General features: G+C 37.0%; 1 protein-coding gene across 1 annotated transcript in view; it reads left to right on the top strand.

Annotated features, from left to right (window-relative positions):
* The window catches only part of SVEP1 (sushi, von Willebrand factor type A, EGF and pentraxin domain containing 1), a 226,247-nt gene that overhangs the window by 61,389 nt on the left and 140,905 nt on the right, over nucleotides 1-23,953 (top strand). Inside the window, exons 4-8 of the mRNA XM_007968447.3 lie at nucleotides 4,939-5,097; nucleotides 5,898-6,077; nucleotides 14,946-15,125; nucleotides 19,036-19,233; nucleotides 21,355-21,473. Of these exons, the coding sequence (XP_007966638.3) occupies nucleotides 4,939-5,097; nucleotides 5,898-6,077; nucleotides 14,946-15,125; nucleotides 19,036-19,233; nucleotides 21,355-21,473 (836 nt within the window). The remainder of the gene's footprint in view (nucleotides 1-4,938; nucleotides 5,098-5,897; nucleotides 6,078-14,945; nucleotides 15,126-19,035; nucleotides 19,234-21,354; nucleotides 21,474-23,953) is intronic.

The raw sequence follows: 23,953 nt of genomic DNA, 5'->3' as shown, positions 1-23,953 counted from the left end.
TTAAAAAGGGAAAACAATTCATAGCCCTTTACGAAGACTTGTGAAACTTATTCAAACCAAAGATGTATTTCATTTTTTTCAACTTTTGCTTAGTTTGGGATGAGGAATTTTCCCCTTTGGGAATCAAGGAAGTTGATTACACCTCTCCCACTAGAATTGTGCAATGCCTTTAAATAGTTCTCCTAAAGTCTGTTTTTCATTATCATTGTGAATTTCACAATACATTTCCAAATGTACTTTTGGATATTTTTATTCAAAACTCTGTACTCCAGTGTTTTAAACTCTTGATTATTCAAAAGATTTTAGAGAGTAGTACTATAAGATTAGGTCCTTTTTATGCAGTATTATTTTTAAAAATAATTAATAAAATCTGTAGCCAGAATCTGACCATTCATATGGAGGATTTTTTAAGTTGCTTTTTAGTATTATTCTATTTATGGAATCATCTTATGTTAGCCTTGGAAAGATCATAGACATCCTTACTTGTAACTTCTGTATATTATAGCGAAAGAAAAAAAAGTCACTTGCCAGTGGCCCCATAGCTTGTTAGTGGAAGAGCCAAGATTGCAACTCAGTTGTCTTGACTCCAAGTCTACTGTCCTTTCACTTCATTCTGTTGTTAGTCTTCCTGACTTTACTACTCTCTTTGCACACCAAACCCACCCTCCACTCTCTAGCAGGGCTTGTTTTCTTTGCTCTTCTTTGATTGAGTGACTGCCAGCTCAGGCAATTGGCTGGACAATGGCTGGATCAGGTACTTGGAAGACTCTTTGAACATACAGGAGCATACTTCCCACTGAGGGAATGAGAAACTTGTGTGTTACAAAGAGTGTGATGTGTGCCAGTGCAGAGGAATGGGCAGTGTATTCTGTGGGTTCCGTGAGAAGGCAACAAAATCTGTCTAAAGAAGTTAGAGAACCTTTAAAGAGTTAGAGTCTTGAAGGATGCTGGAGATTCACTCAGAGGCAGGAGGGCAGAAATGCAGAAGTGGAAGATAGGAAAGGGAAAGAAAGGAAGGTAATATTTACCAAGCGCCAGAGCATCTATCTGGCACAACGAATCTGTAAAAGTAGTATAATTACCTCTTTTATGGTTGAGAAAATGAAGGGTTGGGGACATTATTCTAACATTTCCCAAATGCCAAAAACATGCCAGGCATTGTTGCTTTACTCACATGATTTCAATTAATCCTAACAACAACAACAAAAATGTACAAGGGAAGTACTACTCCTATTACACATGAAGAAACCAAGTCACAGAGAAATGAAGTAAATTGCTCAAACTCCCCGAAAAATGTGGTGGGAGTCAGGGGAGGGGGAACAGTACAAAACTAGGCACTGGTTGATCTGGAAGCAGGTTCTAACCAGCTTATGATATGCACTGGTTCATTGCAGCTGCAGAGGTAGGAAGGTTACAGACAGATCAAAGATATCTTTATATTCCAGGCTAAAGAGAGAGGGTCTTATCTGGTTGGTACAACTTTTAGGTGGAAAATGATTTGACTGAATTTATAGTTTTGAAAAATGTTCAGGTCGCCACATCTCAAATGGATTGAAGGGTAGAGGTAAGGCCGAGGTACTAGTAAGGAGGATGTAAAAACCAGAAGAGAGATAATGAGGTCACATCTAAGATAAAAGTAAGGTAGAAGATTTTTAGGGAATAAGAACCAAAGAACATATATTGAAGGAGATAGAGGAGGAATGAAGAATCAAAGTGGTCTCCAAGGTCAGAGAGCCAATAATCATGAAATGAAATCTATGATTTGAAGCTGGGCATGGTGGTATGTGCCTGTTGTCCTAGCTATTTGGGAGGCTGAGGTGGGAGGTTCGAGAGTTTGAGCGCAGCCTGGATAAAGAGCAAGATGGGGTCTACAAACAAACAAACAAAATATATGATTTGAGACAATACTCTCTTTTATAAATAACTGTGTTTACTTTTTTTTTTTTTCTTTTTGAGATGGAGTCTTGCTCTGTCACCCAGGCTGGAGTGCAATGGTGTGATCTTGGCTCACTGCAACCTCTGCCTCGTGAGTTCAAACGATTCTCCTGCCTCAGCCTCCCAAGTAGCTGGGATTACAGGCACCTGCCACCACGTCCAGCTAACTTTTGTATTTTTAATAGAGATGGGGTTTCGCCATGTTGATTGGCCAGGTCAGTCTTAAACTCCTGACCTCAGATGATCCGCCCACCTTGACCTCCAAAAGTGCTGGGATTACAGGCATGAGCCACCCACGCCCGGCCTAATTTTAAAAATATTTTTAAGAGACGGGTATAGCTGTGTTGCCCAGGCTGGTATTGAAACTCCTGCCCACAGCTTGCCCAGGTAATCCTCCTGCCTCAGCCTTCCAAAGTGCTGGAATTATAGCCATGAGCCACCATGTCTGGACATAAAATAAAATGGCTTTGTTTTCTAAAGCCATGCACATCCTCGAATGTCTTTCTCTTCCCACTTACTTACCAATGGCTTGCCCACATAATAAAATTTGGGGTTCATAATTTTTTTCACAAAGCTATGTATCATATTCAGTTTTTTCCTGGTATTTGTTTTTGCAAAGAAAAAATGAAATATCAGTTTGATTTTCCCTTTATGAGCATCTTAATTTTCTTTCCTATAAGTTTGCAACATTTTTCTTTCATCCTGGATATGACTTCTGTTAATTTTGCCTGGAATTTAATGAGTACTTTTGCATTAAAACTCCAGGTTAGGAATATATCCTTGCATTAATATCACAACCATTACTTCTCCTACGTCTGTCTACACAATTCTCTTGTTCTGGAGTTATGTGGCTTCTTTTTACTGACCCAATGACAATTCTAATTTTACATTTACATTTTAAACTTTCTTTTCTATCTCTCTACTTATCTAGATCATTTTCTTCTACAGCTGCTGACTTCTGTTTAAAGGAAACCATGTTGTCTTTCATCTTTTTGAGGATCCTGATCAGATATTTACTGATATTTTTATAGAAAGAAATATTATCCTATTAATATTCAGTAATATAAATAATTCAATAATTCGGTATTGCTAATACAATGCTTCAAAGTAATGTTTCCTTTATGCTAAATTATTTTTCATGTCTTATATCATTGTTACTATTTTTAAGTGTTTCCTTTATTCATAGTCACAAATCTAGCCAGATCTAGAATTCGCTACTATATATCATGAGAAAATGGTATCTTTTGTTTTTAAAGAAAGTCAAGAATTTTAGAAGCATGGCTTTTCAAATAATGACATATTATGAATCCCACCTTTCAATATGATTTTTTATAGTTTTAGTATATTACAATGATTTAGCTTTAGTATCCAAGGGGCCTGGGTTTGAGTCACAGCACGTGTGGTGGTAAAGAACATGGACGCTGGATCTGAATTGTCTGGATTCAAATCCTAGCTCTGCCACTTAACTTACTGTGTAACTATGACAAGTTATTTAAACCCTTAGTGGCTTTGTTTTCCCATCTACGAATGGGATTAATAACATTAGTTACTTCATAAGGTATTAAGAAGTTAACAAGATAATATACATAGAACAGTCCCTAGGACTTAGTGAATGGTATATATATATTTGCTTTGAAATTCTATCTCTGTCACCCACTAACTGAGTAACTTTAGTCGTCATTGAATGTCTCTAAGCCTCCATTTTCTGATCTTTAAAATTGATATAATAATACTAATAAGATTAATGTAAATGTTAATATTTATCTTGTAATGCTGCTTATTCATACCGTGAGGATTAAATGAGATAATTTATGTAAAATATCCCCACATTAATGCACACTGCTTGGTTGCAACTGTTATTTAATAGTAAAATGCAACCTGGGACTATGCCACATTTAACTGGCTTAACTGAGCATTGCAAGTCTCTTGATTCCACAATTTCTCTATTATTAAATTTCTGAAATTTAAATTATTTTACAGATGCATAGTTCCAGAGGGATTAAGTTACAAATTCAAGGCTACATTGTCTGTGCAGAGAAAGATTTGAAGCAAGGTCAATTAGATTCTGCTTTTAATCCTTTTTTTCCATGAGCCTGGGAAAAGCAGGGTCTTTAATTCTTTTTTGTATAAAGGGCCTAGTTCCTGTCAGTTGGATTATGTTCCTCAAGTCCTTCACTTTCTCCTCATCCTTTCTCAAGGTCTTTGAACAGAAACAGTGGGGCTTTTTGCATATCTGCCGTTATTCTCCTTTGCTAAGAGAGGGGCTGGGCCTCAGTGGTAGAGGTGAGCTGCATAGGAGGAGATGGGCTGTAGGGGACATCATACTTATCAAGGTTTCTTTAATCTGTTGAGGATCATTGATTCCTCCTGATGACTTAATATAAGTTGCTATTTTGAATTTTCCCACAAATCAGCCCAGGCATTTCATGCTGTGTTGTGTTGTATTTGAAACTAATTGTGGGACATAAGAGGTCACTTCATACCTTGCAAATAACAAATGACATCATTCTTTAAAAAACAAAAATGTTGGTTTCTCTCTTTGCTTGAATTATATTAGTTTCTTCTTCTTTTTTTTTTTTTTTTTTTTTTTTTTTTTTGAGATGGAGTTTTGCTACTGTTGCCCAGGCTAGAGTGCAGTGGTGCAATCTCAGCTCACTGCAACCTCTGCCTCCTGGGTTCAAGCGATTCTCCTGCCTCGGCCTCCTGAGTAGCTAGGATTATAGGTGCGTACCACCATGCCCAGCTAACTTTTGTATTTTTAGTAGAGACAGGGTTTCGTCATGTTGGCCAGGCTGGTCTTGAACTCCTGACCTCAGGCGATCCACCCACCTCAGCTTCCCAAAGTGTAGGGATTACAGGCGTGAGCCACCGTGCCCAGCCTACATCACTATTTCTATGGAAAGCTATTCTTTGGCTTTCGCTACCATGTTAATTTCAAACGTTTTGTTAACTACCAGCTAAGGTGCCACATAACATGGACTTTTCTGGCTTGTCTGCCCACAGCTTGCCCGTCAGGGACATACAAACCTGAAGGTTCACCAGGAGGAATCAGCAGTTGCATTCCATGTCCTGATGAAAATCACACCTCTCCACCTGGAAGCACGTCCCCTGAAGACTGTGTCTGCAAAGAGGGATATAGGGCATCTGGCCAGACCTGTGAACGTGAGTCTCCCACTGTTGGAAAATAGGAAATATAAAAGCTGATTTCTCTGAGAGAAATAGTGCTTGTGTTTGCATCCAATTCATTTAGAATGATCTTTAATGTTCTCTTCCGTAATCATATTGTTTGGGGGAGTGGGATGATTTGCTTTTATAACATTCTTATCACAGAACACATCCCTGTCCTGCTCCAGTGAAAGGGGAACTCAGATGCTGGGAGTAACATCACCTTGAGATCAGAAAGGCTTAGTACCTGGAAAACATTTAAAATGAATCAAAAAAAGAAAAGCCACAATTTTAACAACAAATTTGAACAAAAATGAGCTCATTTTAGTCACATTTATCTTTGAAATAATATATTTGTATAAGTAAAGGGTCTCAGTATTATTCATACCAAAAATTAAAAATATTGAAATAGCATATACCACGTACAAGAAGCTGTGGCTCTTGGGGTTTGTAGCAAATATACTTTGCTGCTTTATTTGTTCTTTATTTTGTTCTACCTTAGTCAAGCGGAAAAGTATCTAATGACATATAAAGGTAAAGAACTATAAAATAATTTTTTTTAAAAATAATATTTAGTTTGTATTTAAAATTTAATTGGGAGTTAGTACCTAATAGGAATCAGATATAAGGGTTCTTCTTCCAAATATGTTCTTGAAAATCCATATGCAGTAAATGGAAATGCTATAGGCAATTAACACATATGCATAAATATCCCCTTGAAAGAAAAAGAAAAATACAGGATATGTCATAGATGAAAGTCTAACTTTGCTTTTCAATTTTATTTTTGTAAATGTTAGTTGTCCACTGCCCTGCCCTGAAGCCTCCTGAAAATGGTTACTTTATCCAAAACACTTGCAACAACCACTTCAATGCAGCCTGTGGGGTCCGATGTCACCCTGGATTTGACCTTGTGGGAAGCAGCATCATCTTGTGTCTACCCAATGGTTTGTGGTCCGGTTCAGAGAGCTACTGCAGAGGTATGCAAACTGCCAATTTACATTGTTTATTTATTGTCTTGCTTGATTTCCTTGATTTAAGCTCTAGTAAACCAGTCAGTTCTTCATTTCTTTTTGGATTTCATAGACCCCACACTACAGAAAGAGAAAAATTATAGGAAATTTGAAATCAGACCTACCAAGTTCAATTGACCACATAATTGTAAACTACGCCTTTTATATCCCTTTTATGAACAAGCAAAGAAAAAGTTTGCCTGAGAAGTAAATGGACAGGTTATCCTAAACCTCAAATTTCAAGCCTCCAAGACATGGTATAAAGGAGAGTTTAGAATAATCGGAGTGGAAACTTTGATGCCTCCTGGAATTGTAGGACTTAAGGAATCACACAAGCATCCTGCAACAAGAGCAGTTAGCCAACTTGTAGTCTCCAATCTTTACTTTGGCTGGTCGACCTGTTATAGAAAGTAGAGAATTTGTCAACATGAGAGCCCAAGGAGCCTATTCAGGCCAATAGAAAGTGGGCACCACCAATAGAATCTGAGGCTCCCATCTCAAATACAGAGAAGCAATAATAATAAAAAAAATATATGTAGTGCCTCAATCTGCCTCCACTTGCCATCTCCAGGACCTACTTTCCTACTTCTTACAACTGTCACGCAACCAACTTCCTAGGGTTTTACAAGTAGGGTTGGAAGAGGAGGATATTTAAGAAAAGGTAAGAGGGGGGCAAGCCAAGGGACTTGAGGACCTCCATCAGAATCCCTGACCACGAAGCTTCTCAGTACAGTGTCTGCTCCCTACCTATGGTTGTCAGGTGAAACACGGGATGCCAGTTAAATTTGAATTTTTGATAAACAAATAATATTTTAGTACATGTAGGTCCCCTTCAAGATTTGGAACCAACTTATACTAAACAATTATTTGTTGATTTTCTGAAATTTAAATTTAACTGGGTGTCCTGGTTCATCGGTTTGTTTGTTGCTAAATCTGGCAACCTTCCTCCCACCACATCCCCTAGTCATTTTTTGGCAGAACACTTTGCTGAGGATTTGACTGCTCCAAAACCCTACAAATCAGCTGGATCACTGGTGTAAGATAAGTAGTTCTGTCTTCTGGTCTTTTATTGGCATCCATATCCATAAAGTAGAACCATCTACTCATGACTCCAAAATCATTTGTGAATCCCAGGAGACATTTGTGTTGGTACCAATTTCTTAGGTACCAATACTGAACTCATCTATAAATGTAAATTGGCCTACATGGTATCCCCAGAAGACAAGGAAAACTGAAAAGAATCAGCAGATTGAACAAAGGAGACCTGACAGAAAAGAAAGAAAAATGCAATCACTGAGATTCAAAGGCAACTGCATTGCTAAAATAAGGCCAGGATTCCAAGCAATGAAAGAAATTTGAGAGTAAAAAAAAAAAAAAAAAAAAAAAAAAAAAAAGGTTACTGACACGATGAGTGGACCCAGTTAGAAGTCAAATTAATAAATTAGAAAACCAACTCAAGAAACTCATTTGAAAGTCCATCAAAAAAATTCAGAGATAGAAATATGAAAGAATAAAGTAACATGAGAATAGTCACAGGAAGTAGACTCTTTTCACATGAGGAATCCAGAGAGAGACCAGAATGGAGGAGATGCACCAGTAGAAGATCTAAAGATATATCCCCAAACTGAAATTTTGAAAATATTCACAACCCAAATCTTGGATATTCAATTTAACATCACTTAGTAAGTGCCACAAAAAAATATTAAAAACAGATTTATGTCTGGAAATAATCTTAGTGAACTTTCTGAATGCCCTAGAAAAACAGAAAACTGTATCCCTTTCATAGTTAGAAACAACACTACCTACCAAGGAGAAATAATCAGATTAGCCTTAGGCCCCTTTGTTGGCCATTCTCAATGTTAGAAAATAAGACTATGTTGCCAGGATTCTGAGGGAAAAGAATAGACCCTAGATTTCTAAACTCAAGCAAGCTACTGTTCATGTGTGAAGGCAAAGGAAAGACATTTTCAGTCATGCAGCCTCAAATGGTAAAAAGCCACATACCATTACTGAAAAAATGAATCCTTGAAAACTTGTAAAATACATTTTTGTGAAGTCAATAGTTCTAAGTTCTGTGTAAAATCTTTACCCCTTCTTCCAAATACCTTATGGTAGAGCGTGGGAAATATTACATTTTAACTTGCCACTCAGTAGCCTTCCAAAGAGAAGTAAGAAAATCAGAGAAGACTGCCCTTTCAGGATAAGGTCTGGCCCCTGCCTGTCGAGCCTCCACCCTCCATAACCAACCCTTGTGTGTGTGAACCTAAAGCTGTAAGAAATAGCCATGCTCTCTCAGGAAACCGGCCCTTTGAAGCTATTCCCACAGCCTGGCTCTGCCTTTGCTCTGGGTCCTCTCAACCCTCCACTGCTGCCAACCTCCTCCTCCTGAATGGGATGACCTCTACACATGCATCTGCATAAGCAGACCTACCCCCACCCCTCATTATGTTTCTTATGCTATGTGTCAGGGTCAGTCAAGGAAGCACAGTCACCATGCATGTTATGGGATGAGAAATTTATTTCAGGAAACGGAGCTTACACAATTTTAGAAGGAGCTTGGAAACAGAAGAGGAGTGGGAGGATCAGAGGAGTTCTTGACAAGTCAACTTGAGAGCCTGCCCAGCTTTTGAAGTGGAATTGCTAAGGAGAAACTCATGGAAGGCCTAAGAGAAGCTTTACCTCTGTGTAGTTATGTTTCTGTGGCTCTGCAGCCAAGAACCTTGCAATGAACATGGGGCCACCACTGGTCATGGGATCAGCAGTGGGGACGTGGAATGAAGGCAAACAAGGGCAAGCTGGAACCCCCTCGGCGTTACTCCATTTTTCTATCACTGACTCTGATGACAATGACCACTTCCTCACTTCTGCCTTCCAAAATCAAGTCCAAGTTCCTCTTTTGATCAATCCTAACTTGGAACCACAGTAAAGGGATTCTGGCAAACATATTTCCCAATGTAACTAATTTGTCGCAATACAAAGTGCCACACTTTTATTGGTAATTAACTTATCTACTCCCTCTGCTAAACTGAATTCATTATGAGCACAGAATGTACTTTTGCCCCTCAATCATTGATGATACCTCTGGTGAATGAATGGAAACTTGAATTTAACAAATACAGATATCGATAAAGGTATACATTGATGTACATTGATAAATACAGTATATACATTGATGACCTGCTTCTGTCATTCATATTAAAAACCATGCATGGGTGTGATGGCACAAGCTTGTAATCCCAGCTACTTAGGAGGCTGAGGCAGGAGGGTCACTTGAACACAGGAGTTGGACGCTGCAGTGAGCCATCATTGCACAACTGTCCTCCAGCCTGGGTGACAGATTGAGACCCTGTCTACAAAAAAGCATGCTTGTTCTCTTTCATGTAATTTCAATTGCAATTCCAATATAAATAAAATAATTTAAAGCAGAGTAAGGAGAGATGCTACAATTCAACTTCACCACCAAAGTTAATGCTAACCTACCAGTATACAAAGTTGCGCTGAATGAAGGTACTTACCCAGGTCCTTACACTTTCACTAATGCTCAATGTATTTAGTTACATCAGATATTGTTCTATGAAACACATACTATATTTCACTAAATCTGAAACACATTTTTTAAAACATTTTAACATCTCTAAAATGGAGATGCATCTTAAAATCAGTGGCAGCAAACCCTTTAATTGGCATTACTGTTTCTTTGTTAGTGGCACATAAAATAATATTGTGTCTTACAATGGGGGATTCAGTGAAATATGGCAATTAGGTAGGAATTCATTTCTGTTTCATGGTGGTTAGTATGGAGAAAGTAGTATATTTTTACAGATTTAATTATAGAACAGTGAATAATTTTAGTTATATTACACGTTCTTAAAAATATTTGTAAGATTGAGGCAGAAATGGAAGGCCTGCATAAAATCTAAAGACTTTTACAAATGTCATGTTACATTGTTAATGTTTTTGTGGATGTTGACTAATAATTGGTAAGCTTGATTCTCATTTCTCCTATGCACTTTTCATAAAGCACTTATACTCATTTTCAGTTTTATCTGAATTCTGCATTTCTTTCTAAACAGGAAAGGATTCTTTTGTGGTTTCTCAGTCTTAACTGAATAAACCTGAGAAAAATGTTCAACCAGTGAAGGTTCAGTAATAGATACTATCACAATTTAGAGACTAACAGGAAGCACGTGCCTGGAAAAACAAATCTGATTAGTCTTTAAGATGGGAACCAGAGTAGCTTCTTACATTATCTACTACAAGTAGACTGTTCTCTTAAAAGTCTAAGTTGCTGTTTTCTAAAAAGACCAAATAAATATTTAGGGATTGTGATAACATAAATGTAAGTCAAGAAATATTAATTGTAGGATTTTTCAGCTTGTTGAAATGAAAAAAAAAATAAGTTGAAAATTTTTTAAGAAGTGTGTTCCTATTAAAATGATATTAAGTGTTCATTCTTGAGTGAAATGTTTAAGGACTAAATAGGAATCATTGTATATGCTTTGTTTACACTGGGGAGCAATGGAAGTTTATTAATACCAACATCTGAGAAGCAGTATAATTTGTATCTGTATGAGGCACCGACTCTAATTTATTATTTGGTCTCAGGTTAGGAAAGCTGGAGTTATCTTGGCAGTTTGTTGAAGCCAAAACATTGTTTAATATGGTTTTCCAAATTTTATACATCAGAATTTATCTGATTCACCTTTTAATCCTATCTTACACTTGGCATTGTGATACACATGAAGGACACACTCAATAAAAGTCAAAATTCGGAAGACAAGATGTTTCCATGCACTTGGTAGACACAATAAAGATTCTATTTGTATAATGGACACATTCAGGAAAAATTAAAACATGGAAGGCAAAATGTTTCTGATCATTTTTTATTAACACTTGACTTTGGTCCAAACTATTCCAGGGATAAAAGAGACTAGGACTTATTATTTAATCTCTAATCTAACTCTTGCATTTTCTGTAAGGAGTAATTGAACTTTTATTTTCTGTAAGGAGTAATCGAACTTTTATTTAATGCACACAATATTGATGCTCTGCTGATTAATATAATTTGAATGAGTTCATTGTAGGATAAATTCAAACAATGACTTCAGTTGAATATGCACTTGAACATTTTGCCCCCAGCTTCCTTTCCTGATATTTTAAGGTTGTCTTCAATGTAACTAAATATATGCATGGTATGAACAATTGGCAAATGCAGAAAAGTAGAAGAAAAAATATATCCCACCCGGAGTCTCAACAAAATTCTTGAGTCCCAAATGTTTTGTTCAAAAATCTTTAGAGATTGTTGTAAGAGCTCTCCGAGAGGAAACCAAACTTTATTCTTTTGCAGGGGTTATTTCTGTCTTTTGTACAGTGCCCGATGCTTGTAGGATTCTATCTATGATCTATCAAGATTAATATATGTCCCCATCATTTGGCATATTCAACAGGCACCGACTCTTTTTTCCTCTCCAATCTCTGTTTGTGACTGGAATGTGCATGTCTTCTGACTGAGAGGGTGCGTTTTCCATGGGTCTTGACAGCTCCCCCATCTTCCTCTTTCTCTTTCCCTGTTTATTCTTTCCCCTCCCCCTCCCCTCCCCTCCTTTCCTACTCTGACTTCCCCTTCCCCTCACCCTGCTCTTCCTCTTCTCCTCTCCTCTTCATCTCCTCCACCTATGTTTCCCCTCCCTTTCACTTTCCTTTCTTCTCCCCTCCCTTCTTCACGGCTTTTCCTTTCTCCTTTACATTCCTCCCTCCTTCTCCTGCTTGGGAACCCTCATTGGAGAGAATCTAAGTTAGAACTAGAGGAGAAGAAGTGTAGGACAAGATTATAAACTCTTTCTAGAGGGTTTTCTCTAAAGAGGAGAACACGGAACGTGATATATCAGAGGCGCCTGGAGAGTATGGGAACTGATGGAGTTAAAGCACTTGAAGGAATGATCCCAGAAGATAAGAGGCGATTGTCAGAGACTAGGAAACTTGGATTGGTGACAGCGAGGTCTAGAGGGCATGGCAATGGTAGAAGCTGAGATAAGGTGAAGGATATGATCGTTAGAAAAGAGATCATTCTGTAGGCTGCCTGTTCACTCTGATGATAGTTTCTTTTGCTGTGCAGAAGCTCTTTAGTTTAATTAGATCCCATTTGTCAGTTTTGACTTTTGTTGCCATTGCTTTTGGTGTTTTAGTCATGAGGTCTTTGCCCATGCCTGTGTCCTGAATGGTACTGCCTAGGTTTTCTTCTAGGGTTCACATAGCAAAGACTTGGAACCAACCCAAATGCCTACTAATGATAGACTGGATAAAGAAAATGTGGCACATATGCATCATGAAATACTATGCAGCCATAGGAAAAGATGAGTTCAAGGGACATGGATGAAACTGGAAACCATCTTCTCAGCAAACTAACACAAGAACAGAAAACCAAACTCCGCATGTTCTCACTCATAAGTGGGAGTTAAACAATGAGAACACATGGACACAGGGAGGGGAATACCACACACCGGAGCCTGTTGGCGGGTAGGGGAGCTAGGGGAGGGATAACATTAGGAGAAATACTTAATGTAGATGATGGGTTGATGGGTGCAGCAAACCACCATGGCACGTGTATACTTATGTAACAAACCTGCATGTTCTGCACGTGTACCCCAGAACTTAAAGTATAATAAAAAAAAAAAAAAAAGAGAGAGAGAAAAGAAAAGAAGAGATCGGGAATATAACTCCAGGATACTGGAATGATCATTTACATAGATAAGGAAGTCACTAAGGTGTGTATGTATGTGTGTGAGAGAGAAGGAGAGAGAGAAAAAGGAGAGAGGAGAGAGAGAGACAGAAAATTTAAAAAAGGATATTGGATATATAATATGATACTTCAAAGGCGCTGGAAGTTTTTAGGAAGGAAGAAGAGAGAATGATGTGGGAAGACAATCAAGAGCAACAGAGACACCTCCTCACCTCCAGTCCCTGTTATAGAAGACAACACGATTTTTATTAAGGCAATCAAGTGAAGGAAAAGTAGCTCAAAAGGAAGTTTAGAATATGAATTGATTTACTGAAACCCACCGTTATTCCAGAAGGTAGGTCCAAGGGTCTGTGGGGATAGATTTGGAACACAGCTGTATGTGGATAACCCTGGTGGATGAGGGATTACTAGGGAGCCTTGGACTTTCTAAGAGATTGTCATCAACAGGAATATAGGGAATGATGGAATCAATGGAATTGGACTCTAACATACATTGTTGGGTTTGAGTGGGCAGTTGGAGACTCTTACCAGGAAAACTCAGAGCACAGACATCGTTTGGGAACCTGCAGAGGCTGGAGCAGTGTGAGTGCTCTCCGGTAGCTTCTCTGATGTAGTGTTAAGGACAGAGACTCAAAGGTGGCAGAACCGCGGAAATGCAGATTTCTCTGGATAACTCGTGGCACTTTTTCTGATGGTGATGTTGAGGCTGGCTGAGGTATGGGGGCGTTTTCAGCATCCACAGTTTAGCGAATATCCTTCCTACTGTTTTCTCATGGTGAATTCAAAGAAGATGAAGAAAACCATGTCACCAGTTATGCCTGCTCACTTCTCTGGCCAGGGGAATGTGCTCCTAGATACATGCTCTACCCCTGAGCACATTTGGAGCACACACACATCCCATGATCCAAGAGAGGGGAAAGATCTTTCCCTAAAAAATTAACAAAGGAGAAGTTAATGGATGCTGGGCAGATGGAATTAGAAATTGTGTATAGCTGGTATCAAGGACCCAAATAACAATGTCTTAAGCCAATTAAGGGTTCATTTTTCTTTTAACTAAAAGAAGGACAGAAGTAGGTAATCCAAAGTTGGTGTAATAGCTCCACTGTCATCAGAGACCCAGACTTCCTATGCTTTTTGCTATACCATCATGGTGCATGATATGTTCCCATAGTATCATATACTTATACTCTAGTATGCTGGGCTACCATTCCTCATGTCTGTATTGTGGAAGAAAAGGAGAAGGGAGCAGGGAAGGGAAAGAAGTACTCTCTCAATTGAGACAGCCCCCTTTAAAAAGCTTTCCAAGAAGCCCTGCTCAATCTCAGCTTTTTCTTATTGGCTCTCATTAGTTGAGGCGGAGGTGGACAGTTGTAATCTTCTAGCTGGGCATATTACTAAGCTTAATAAAACTGGTGAGAATGGCTATTGGGTGGGTAGTTATAAGCCTCTACCACAGCAGTAAAAATAAACAAACGGATGTTAATACGTAATTCGAGATTTGCATCATGAGCTATGATTGGCAGGAATGTTTGTGGGAAGGAGAAGTAAAAAAGCTAGAAGAACAAGAGTTGGGGTTGGAGAGTAGAATACCGCAACTGAAGATTGCAAAAGTTGGGCAGCTTTGCAGAAACTAACACTATTAGGAGGCCTAGGATACGCCCATGAGGTCTAAGAACCAAGTTGATCATGAACCTGAAAACTGTGTCCTGGAAAAGACTACTTCCTTTCATTGGAATGTTGGCTGAAAAATCACAGGAAAGGGCCAGCTAAGAGTGTCAGGTACCTCTCTTTTGTGATCACCTCCAATCTACCGTTACCATCTTCCATGTAGGGCCAGGCCACTCAGACAGGTTAAGTTTCCCACCTATGGGCAGAGGGGCTGCATGCTGTGATATTATTTGGGCAATGCATTTGGTAAAACATGAACTTTCAATTGTCCCATAAGAACTCAAAAAATGGTGGTGTATTATGTATCGTTCACTATTTTAAGAAAAGAAAATTGTCTTGCTTGCACTGTGCAGGCATTGCTAAACTTGTGATTATTATCTTTATTCTTATTTAGTAAAATGTGATCTAATTGCTTTCATTTTATATAGTAAGAACATGTCCTCATCTCCACCAGCCCAAACATGGCCACATCAGCTGTTCTACAAGGGAAATGTTATATAAGACAACATGTTTCATTGCCTGTGATGAAGGGTACAGACTAGAAGGCAATGACAAGCTTACTTGTCAAGGAAACAGCCATTGGGATGGGCCAGAACCCCGGTGTGTGGGTAAGTTTCTAGAAGTTGTAATGCCTTGGGTGATTCATTTCCTCTGCTCTGATTTCTCCAGTATTCTGTGAAGACCTAGAACTAAACACTAGCTGGTAATGAGTATAAATACACAACCACATGTACAGGTGTAGGTGTTATAGATACAAAAACAAATGTGTTGTCTTACTCCTCTCTACTAGTAAAGGAACTCCTACAATGAATGCTGTTTTCCAACTCACAGAAGTTTATACCTTCAAATGACCATGCCTTTTTTCTTAGTTTTAATTGAGGCCAATTTGGATGGATTTTTTTAAAAATGCAAATGCCTCATTATTCCCTTGCTTTGTTAAACGTGTTTTACATTTATGTTATTAATGGAAGGACAAAATTAGGAACTGGTGAATCTTTAAAATTGCTTTATTATTACACAAGAACAAATAAAAATAACTGAACATTCAACTGAAAAGTTAGGAAAATAAAACAACTGCAAGGAAAATTGAAAGAAGGATATAACCAGAATTGTTTAAGTAAATGAAAAAGAACTCTCAGAATTGTTTAGGTAAATGAAAAAGAACTATCAGAATTGTTTAGGTAAATGAAAAAAAGTATCAGAATTGTTTAAGTAAATGAAAAAGAACTATAAAGGGAGAATGGATGCAGTAGAATAGTTAAGAAGCAATGCTTTAAATAAAGTAATAAAATAGAATTTAAAATATAAGTAAGAAAAATTCAAAAATAGAATTTTTCTGGCCGGGCAAGGTGGCTCACGCCTGTAATCCCAGCACTTTGGGAGGCTGAGGTGAACGAATCACGAGGTCAGAGTCAGAGACCAGCCTGGCCAACATGGTGAAACCCTGTCTCTACTAAAAATACAAAAAATGAGCTAGGTGTGGTGGCAGGTGCCTGTAATCCCAGCTACTCGGGAGGCTGAGGCAGGAGAATCTCTTGAACCCGGGAAGAGGAGGTTGCAGTGAGCCAAGATCGCGGCACTGCACTCCAGCCTCAGTGACAGTGCAAGACTGTCTCAAAAAAATAAAAAAATTTAAAAAATAGAATTTTTCTAAGAAGTTTCCATACCATATAGTTTGGCCCAAATAATGGAAAGCCAGCCAATTCATGTTCTTGAACTATTATTATTTCATTATCAACCTGACAATTATTACCAAAAAAAGATAGAAAATTATAGACCAACCTTACATATAACTGTAAAAGCAAATATACTAGCAACCCACATTGAAAAAAGAATAGTCAGCCAAAACAAGTAAAGTTTATTCTAAGATTGGAAAAAGGAGTTAAAATTAAGTCATCTGTCAATATAATACATTACTTCATTATAGCAAATTGGAAAAAAATTGTATGGTTGCTTAGCAGAAGATAAAAATTCATTATTTAAGACACATTTTCAGTAAAATTTTTAAAAGCTCATATTGATATAACTCACTTAATAAAAAATGTCAATCTGAAATCTGCAGCCACTTGCGGAGAAACAATATAGACAGTCTTATCAAATCTGGCAAAAGAAAAATGTACTCACATTGTTTAGTACTATTCTTAAATCTTTAGCTATTGTAAGAAATTATGAGATTAGAGATACTGGGATTCAAAATCATCATCATTTGTAGACTACAAGCCTGCCCCTTCTCCCCCCGCCAAGAAATAGAATGAATCTACTAATCAATGAGAGGTCATCAAAGTCACAAGAATAGCAAATATATCTGCCAGTAGAGATTTGAAAAAATAAATAAATAAAAATAAAACAAACAGCTTTTCTATATACAATGATAAGCAGAACATATGGTAAAATATGACATTCAAAAGATCTATGGAAAATATAAAATATGTCAGAATAACCTTAAATAGAAATGTGTGGAACCTGTATTAAGCAAACCAGAAAAATGTTACTGAGAGATGAAAATAATATTTTAATATTTATATAAAATGTTTTCAAAATGTTAAGTTCTTTCCAAATTATGTATTTATATATAATTTATATTAATTTGTATATATTTATATTACTACATAATTTATATTTATATATTATAATTTTATAATTTATATATTTATATTATATTAATATCTAGTAACATTTATGTTAAGTTCTTTCCAAATTAACATAAGGAAAGAACTTAAGACATTACATATATATGTATTGCATATACATGTAATACATTGAATGCAAACTCATTCAATAGCCTAAAAGGGATTTTCTTTTTTGCCCTTCTTTTGGAATTAGGGATTGATTCTAGGATTCATCTAGAAAATTTTTATAGTGAAAAAAATCACTAAAATCAGTTTGAAAAGGAAGATTATTAGGAATAGTAAATAGAAAGTAGCTCTAGCAGGTTTTCAAATCTTTTTTAATCTGCAAAGATTAAGAATATGCAAGGATTGCCATACAGATCACAATTAAGGAAGCATCACAGGTCAGTTGAGGGAAAAAATGATTTCTTTAACTGATCATAAGGGAAAATTGACTAGCTCCTTGTGAAAAACAAAACAAAATTAAGTTTTCTGTATGTTTTCAATTCACACTGAACACTGAAAAAAAATCTTCATAGATTTTAAAACATAAAGTAAAAGTAAAACCATTAAAACCTAGAAGACAATATGTTTAACCTATGTAAGTGAATGCTGACCAATCTCAGAACTTACTAAGCATAAAAGCAATGGAAAGACTTCAAAAAGAAAAAAACTCAGTAGATTAGACTATATAAAAGTTAAAGACGTGTTCACTGAAAGTACCATAAACAAGCAATAAAAAAAGAATAAAATCTTCAACAATTTTGACAGCCAAAAGGCTAATTTTCTTACTTTATATAGGACTGGCCCTAAATAAAGGATACTGAGTCTCGCATTGTCATTATATTCGAACCACAAACTTGGCTTTGGTCCAGTTGATCAAAGTAGACTAGGAGCTCTGGGCAGGCATGCAGTTCACACTGTGCAGAAATAAAGAGACAAACCATTTCTCAGGAAAAAATGGCTTTTGCTGGCACAGTTCGGAAGGAAATTATTTCACGGGGGAAGTATGATAGTGGAGTGTTTAGTAGCAAGTAAGTTTTGCCACTTACTTGCGTGGTGACCTTAGGAAAGTTACTAGTGTGCTCAGTTTTTGTGTGTAAGTTGGAATACTTCTTACAACATATAATTAAATAAGTCAATACATGCAAAGTGCTTAGAATAATGCCTGGCACATAGTAGGTAGTGAATAAATGTTAGCCATTTATTCAACTATTCTAATAACATGGAAAATACAGACTAAAGATGTGAGTAACGCTGCCAGTAGATTCTCTACTACAAAAGACAAATGTGTGTATGGGTGTGTGCATGTGCTGCCCCCCTCACATACACTCCCTGTATTAAGTCCTAGCCTTGATTTTTCATTCTATCTGCATTCTGCCTAATTCATCTGCTATTCTTTTTCTGTGCTAAATATAGCATTCAAGGTCAAGGCCCTAAATACAACACAGTGATTTTAGGAAGGCTATTAGAAACTTTTCTCATTATACGCTTGCTTAAAAATAGTACCAAAAAGCTCATAAAATAGAGATTGCTGAATATATCACTTAAACCATGAAATATAGAATTCAACTTATGACTTTCTACTTCTAAGCCATAAAATAATATTCTGCAAACCAAATGAGTGTGCTCCAAGCAAATGATAAAAGTCACAATCAGTGTTAATTAAAATATCAGAAGTTTTTGAAAGTTTTGATGCACTGGCAAAAATAGTAAAAGATAACTAAAGAGGTATAGGTTAGCATTATTTATAATACATTATACATTCAGTGTCATATATAGTTATCATTTAGCAATTTACATAAATCCCAGGGCAGCATAATTGTATTTTTCTTGGGTAAAAAAGAATCTGTGGCATTTCCAATTTGTGGGAACACGAGTAACATTCTCTCTCATTTCCCTACCGTAGAGCGCCACTGCTCCACCTTTCAGACGCCCAAAGATGTCATCATATCCCCCCACAACTGTGGCAAGCAGCCAGCCAAATTTGGGACAATCTGCTATGTAAGTTGCCGCCAAGGGTTCATTTTATCTGGAATCAAAGAAATGCTGAGATGTACCGCTTCTGGAAAATGGAATGTTGGAGTTCAGACAGCTGTGTGTAAAGGTAGGTCTCTACACTGGTCAGGTTAAAAACCAAATGTGTTAATAATGCCATATAGCTGCAGTATAAGACAATCCTTCTTTGCAACTTTTGCCGCAAACCCATGATAATATGGTAGGTGCTACCCCGATATCCACTATGAGGATTTCTGATTCAAAGTGGTGGATTTACAAAATCCAATTACAAAATGCCAGACAATGACATAAGAAATACACAAATAAGGAAAATAGTAGAGCTGAAAATCAGGTAAGTTTTCCATAAGACTAAAATCTTTAGGGAAGTCTTGGTCTATATAAAGCAGGTGAGACGGAATTGATTTTCAAAAAAAAGCTATCAGCACTTTGAAACCTGGCATCACATTCCATTCACAAGAGGACATTGCCATTTTCTCTGCAACAAGAGCAGACCACTATGAAAAAAAGAGTTGCTGAAAACATAAAAGAGTTCTTAGAGGTAAAAAAAAGTCCTGACTATCTCTAAGGGAAGGACAAGGGCAAATGAATGGAATGATTGCTGTTGGTAATTTAAAAGACCAAACTGAGAGTTTCCTCACAATGGAGAACTGAATGAGTAAACAAAGAAAGCACTTGAATTTCCCAATTGATCAAACCAAAAAGATGGAAGTTGAGGGATGCCAGTGACAGAAGGGAAAAAAAACAAAACAAAACCCAATGTCCATTTAATAAGGAGTTCCAGAAGGAGAGAGGCAGAGAGGAGAAGAGATGGAGAAGAATTTTTCTACCAAGAGAAGAAAATTTCTCTGAGCTAGAGAATGGCTTAATCCTTTAGACCACAAATAACTCCTGAGTATTGGGTTGGCATACTTTGACTACTCGTAGTGAAATTTCCGAGTTCCAGAGTTAATGGAAAAATCTTAAATAATTTTCCCTGGCGAAAGAAAGCAATTGCACAAAAGAAACAATAATTAGATTCATGTTACGTATCTCATTTACAACTTTAAATGCCACAAGAAAATGTAGCAATGTGTACAGGATATGGAGAACAAATAAATATGAACTTTAGATTCCAGGTCCAGTCAAGCTATTGTTTAAGCATGAATGAAAAATCAAATACTTAAAAAAAATTTTTCAGAGCTAATATGCTACTATGTGTTCCTGTGGGAGAACGTTGTTGAAGTATAAGCCCCTTTGAGAAAAAGAAAATATAAATTGAATAAAATTTTGAAGAAACAGGAAGACATGAGACTTAATGAAATCAATTCAGATATATTCAGCCAGAAGTTACAGAAGACATAATTTAACATAAATTAAAATAAAAGATGTATTTTATCATATAACAAAAACTTAGCACTACCATGACTGGTGTGCATCTGTGTAATGTTAGCACGTCTAATTCAGCACCATAGTATGAAGTAAAAAATATAATTGGCTTAAATTTGTTGTTTGGTTTGACAGTACGTTTCAGTTTCTGCTGGTTAATTCTACTTGACAGCCTCATTTTCAAGTGTAGTTTCTACCTGTCACAGTCAACATTCATTTTTAAATTATTTCATTCAAAAAATATTTCTCAAGTTTCTATTATATGCCAGGGACCCTATAAGACAGTGGGGCAAGACATCCTGACCTTCAAATAAGTTAAATTCTACTGGGGGAGAAAATTCCATTTCAAAAGAGCTTGTTGAGTTTTATTGTTGGGAAGTCCAGAGGGTTATAGGATCTTGTGGAGTGGGCACCTCAAAAGGGCCTGGAGAATCAGCAAGAGCTTCCTGAGGAGCTGGGTCTAAGCTGAGAGTTCGAGGATAAGTACTAGACATCCAGGTAAAGAGAGAAGAGGGCACTAATTCACGCAAATAAAAGAACATGGGCAAAGGCCCAAGTAAAAGAAAGGCCATGGCCTGACAGTAACTCAACGTGGAAAATGAGTTTCAGTAGGAGAAAAGGAAGAAATGAGACTACGAGGTCAATAGGTGCCAGTTCAGGATTGGGTTCGTAAGCCATGCTGAGATAAATGATCAGGAAAGCAGATGCAGATTCCGAACAATGAGTAACTGGGATGTACAAATGTGTCACAATGTATTAATATAAACTAGATTTTTACCTCTTCCTTAAATGATCTAGGACTACATGTCAGTGTATTAATCGATTTGTGTATTTTCTGAGTTAGATGTGGAGGCTCCCCAAATCACCTGTCCTAAGGACATAGAGGCTAAGACTCTGGAACAGCAAGATTCTGCCAATGTTACCTGGCAGATTCCAACAGCTAAAGACAACTCTGGTGAAAAGGTAAGGTTTGCACAATGATGTACATCCTTTTTCAAATGAATTCTAAATATACTACAGATATGTGTGTTGAAGACTTACTAATATGCTCATGATAATACTTGTATTAGGGTTATCTATGGGGACAGAACTAATAGGATAGAGGTATATATGAAAGGGAGTTTATTAAGGACTGTTGACTCACACCATCACAAGGTGAAGTTCCACAATGGGCCGTCTGCAAGCTGAGGAGCAAGGAAGCCAGTCCAAGTCCCAAAACCTCAAAAGTGGGGAAGCCAATAGTGCAGCCTTCAGTTAGTGGCCAAAGGCCCAAGAACCCCTGGCAAACCACTGGTATAAGTACAAGAGTCCAAAAGCTGAAGAACTTGAAGTCAAATGTTCAAGGGCAGGAAGCATCCAGCACAGGAGAAAGATGAAGGCCGGAAGACTCAGCAGGTCTGCTCTTCTTGCTTTCCTCTGCCTGCTTTATTCTAGCTGAACTGGCAGCTGATCAGATGGTGCCTACCCAGACTGAGGCTGGGTCTGCCTCTCCCAATCCTCCAACTCAAATGTTAATCTTTGGCAACACCCTCAGAGACACACCCAGGAACAATACTTTGTATCCTTCAATCCAATCAAGTTGACGTTCAATACTAACCATCACAATACTCTTTGTGTATAAATTCTACTCATAAATGTGAATGCTGCATCTGATAGAATAATGATCAACCTTGAATTTTTAATTAGAAATCTCAGATAAAATCCTCAAAACCAGAAACTTTTCATTCTATGGATTTGTTGTATTATTGTAGCCACTAAGATTACTTGACTAAGAATTCTTTGCCCTTTACTAGGTTCTGAGGATCTTTAAGAGAAGAAAAGAAAAAATGTAGAATCAACTATAATTCCTATTTATGAAACTATCTTTTAAAATATGGGTCCAAAATGATTGTGTATTTTTCCGTCAGAAAGAGATAGCATTGGTGTCTCTTATTCAAGCTTGTCTAAATCAAGCATTATTCAGAACACAGTATTTTAATTTTCTTTGTATAGTAGCTTGAAATAATCATCCATCAGATGTTAGAAAAATAGTTCATTTAGGAATTTTACTTCCTCTTATATGTACATGGTTAGTATTCACATACATTAAGATGCACTTAAATACTATGTTATTTCTACACTTATCTGTAAATATATATAAGTTGTACCAATCAGGATACATTGGTGCCGGGGGAATGTAGAGCGCAACATGGAAAAAATAACTGTTCTGATCATTGTGTTTAATATACTTACAATCAAGGTAGCTTTTAAATCTGATTTGAAAAGAGCAAATGTGATTTCTAGGGCTGAATGTACTTTAGGGGATTTGTGTGTTGAGTAGTCTCTCATGTGTGATATTTCCACCACATCTTTTTCTTTTCACCCTGACCCTCCTGCCTTCTTCCCCTTATAAGGACTCTTGAGACTACATTGAGCCCATCTGGATAATTCAGGAGAATCTCTTAATTTTAAGATTCTTAATTTAGTCATGTCTGCTAAGTCCTTTTTGCCATGGAAGGTAACGTATTCACAGGTTCCAGGGATTAGAACATGGATGATCTTTGTGGGGGCTGTTATTCAGCCTACCACATGGAGGAAGAACTTGAATGTGCTTAAAAGAATAAAAATAGAAATGAAGAGAACCAATTGAGATGAAGAAGTTGAATATACAAGGAAAAGAGGGGGCAATTCATTGTGAATGGCTTCTCTTCAGAAAGTGGTCAGACCTGAAGCTTAACTAAAGGGAGTGAGAGAGTTTTGAAGTTTTAGGAGAACTGAGAAGTTTTTAAAACTCATTCTGAGGAGGAGAGTGAGCAAACAAGAGAAATATACTAGGATTATTTGGCTACTATTGAGGGTCCATTTGAGTTTTGTGATCATAAACTTATAGAGATTAATCTGCACTATTGTGTGAATTTCTCTGAAATTGATGTGACTCTCCAACACAGGCATGAAGAAAGTAAATAATTGGGTTTCTTTATAATGTAGAGTTTTGAAAGAAAAAAAGACAGAGAAACAAGGCAGTTTAGACAATTGGGGAAAAAGCCCCACTACATTTATTGTAATAATAGAACATGAACTCAAAGCAGGGTAAGAAAGAATAAAAAGAAAGAACTTATGATGCTGTCATGAACATCCTTGTACTAAGTCTTTGTCTTTTGTCTCTGATTATTCCCTCAGAAAATTTCCAAAAAGAGAAATTTCTTGGTAGAAAAGTAGGATGCTAAATTATATGTACAGTGCAATCAAAACTATAATTGTGTAACTGATATTGAATAGTCTGAACTAGAATAGGCACCAGTGGAAAAATAACTATTTTTCTACAGTCACAAGCTTTGGTTACTGTAGGGTATACCAATAGTTCTTTCCATAATTAAAAACCACTTTCAAGGATTAGAAAGAAGAGTCTTGCTGTCTAAATAAAAACTTGAATCATGTATCCACTTCAAAGCTTTTTCCTCTTG

The sequence above is a fragment of the Chlorocebus sabaeus genome, chromosome 12, assembly GCF_047675955.1.
Source record: "Chlorocebus sabaeus isolate Y175 chromosome 12, mChlSab1.0.hap1, whole genome shotgun sequence".
Classification (NCBI taxonomy): Eukaryota; Metazoa; Chordata; class Mammalia; order Primates; family Cercopithecidae; genus Chlorocebus; species Chlorocebus sabaeus.
The sequence above is the reverse complement of the archived record's forward strand: the minus strand, read 5'-3'. Positions and strand labels throughout refer to the sequence as shown.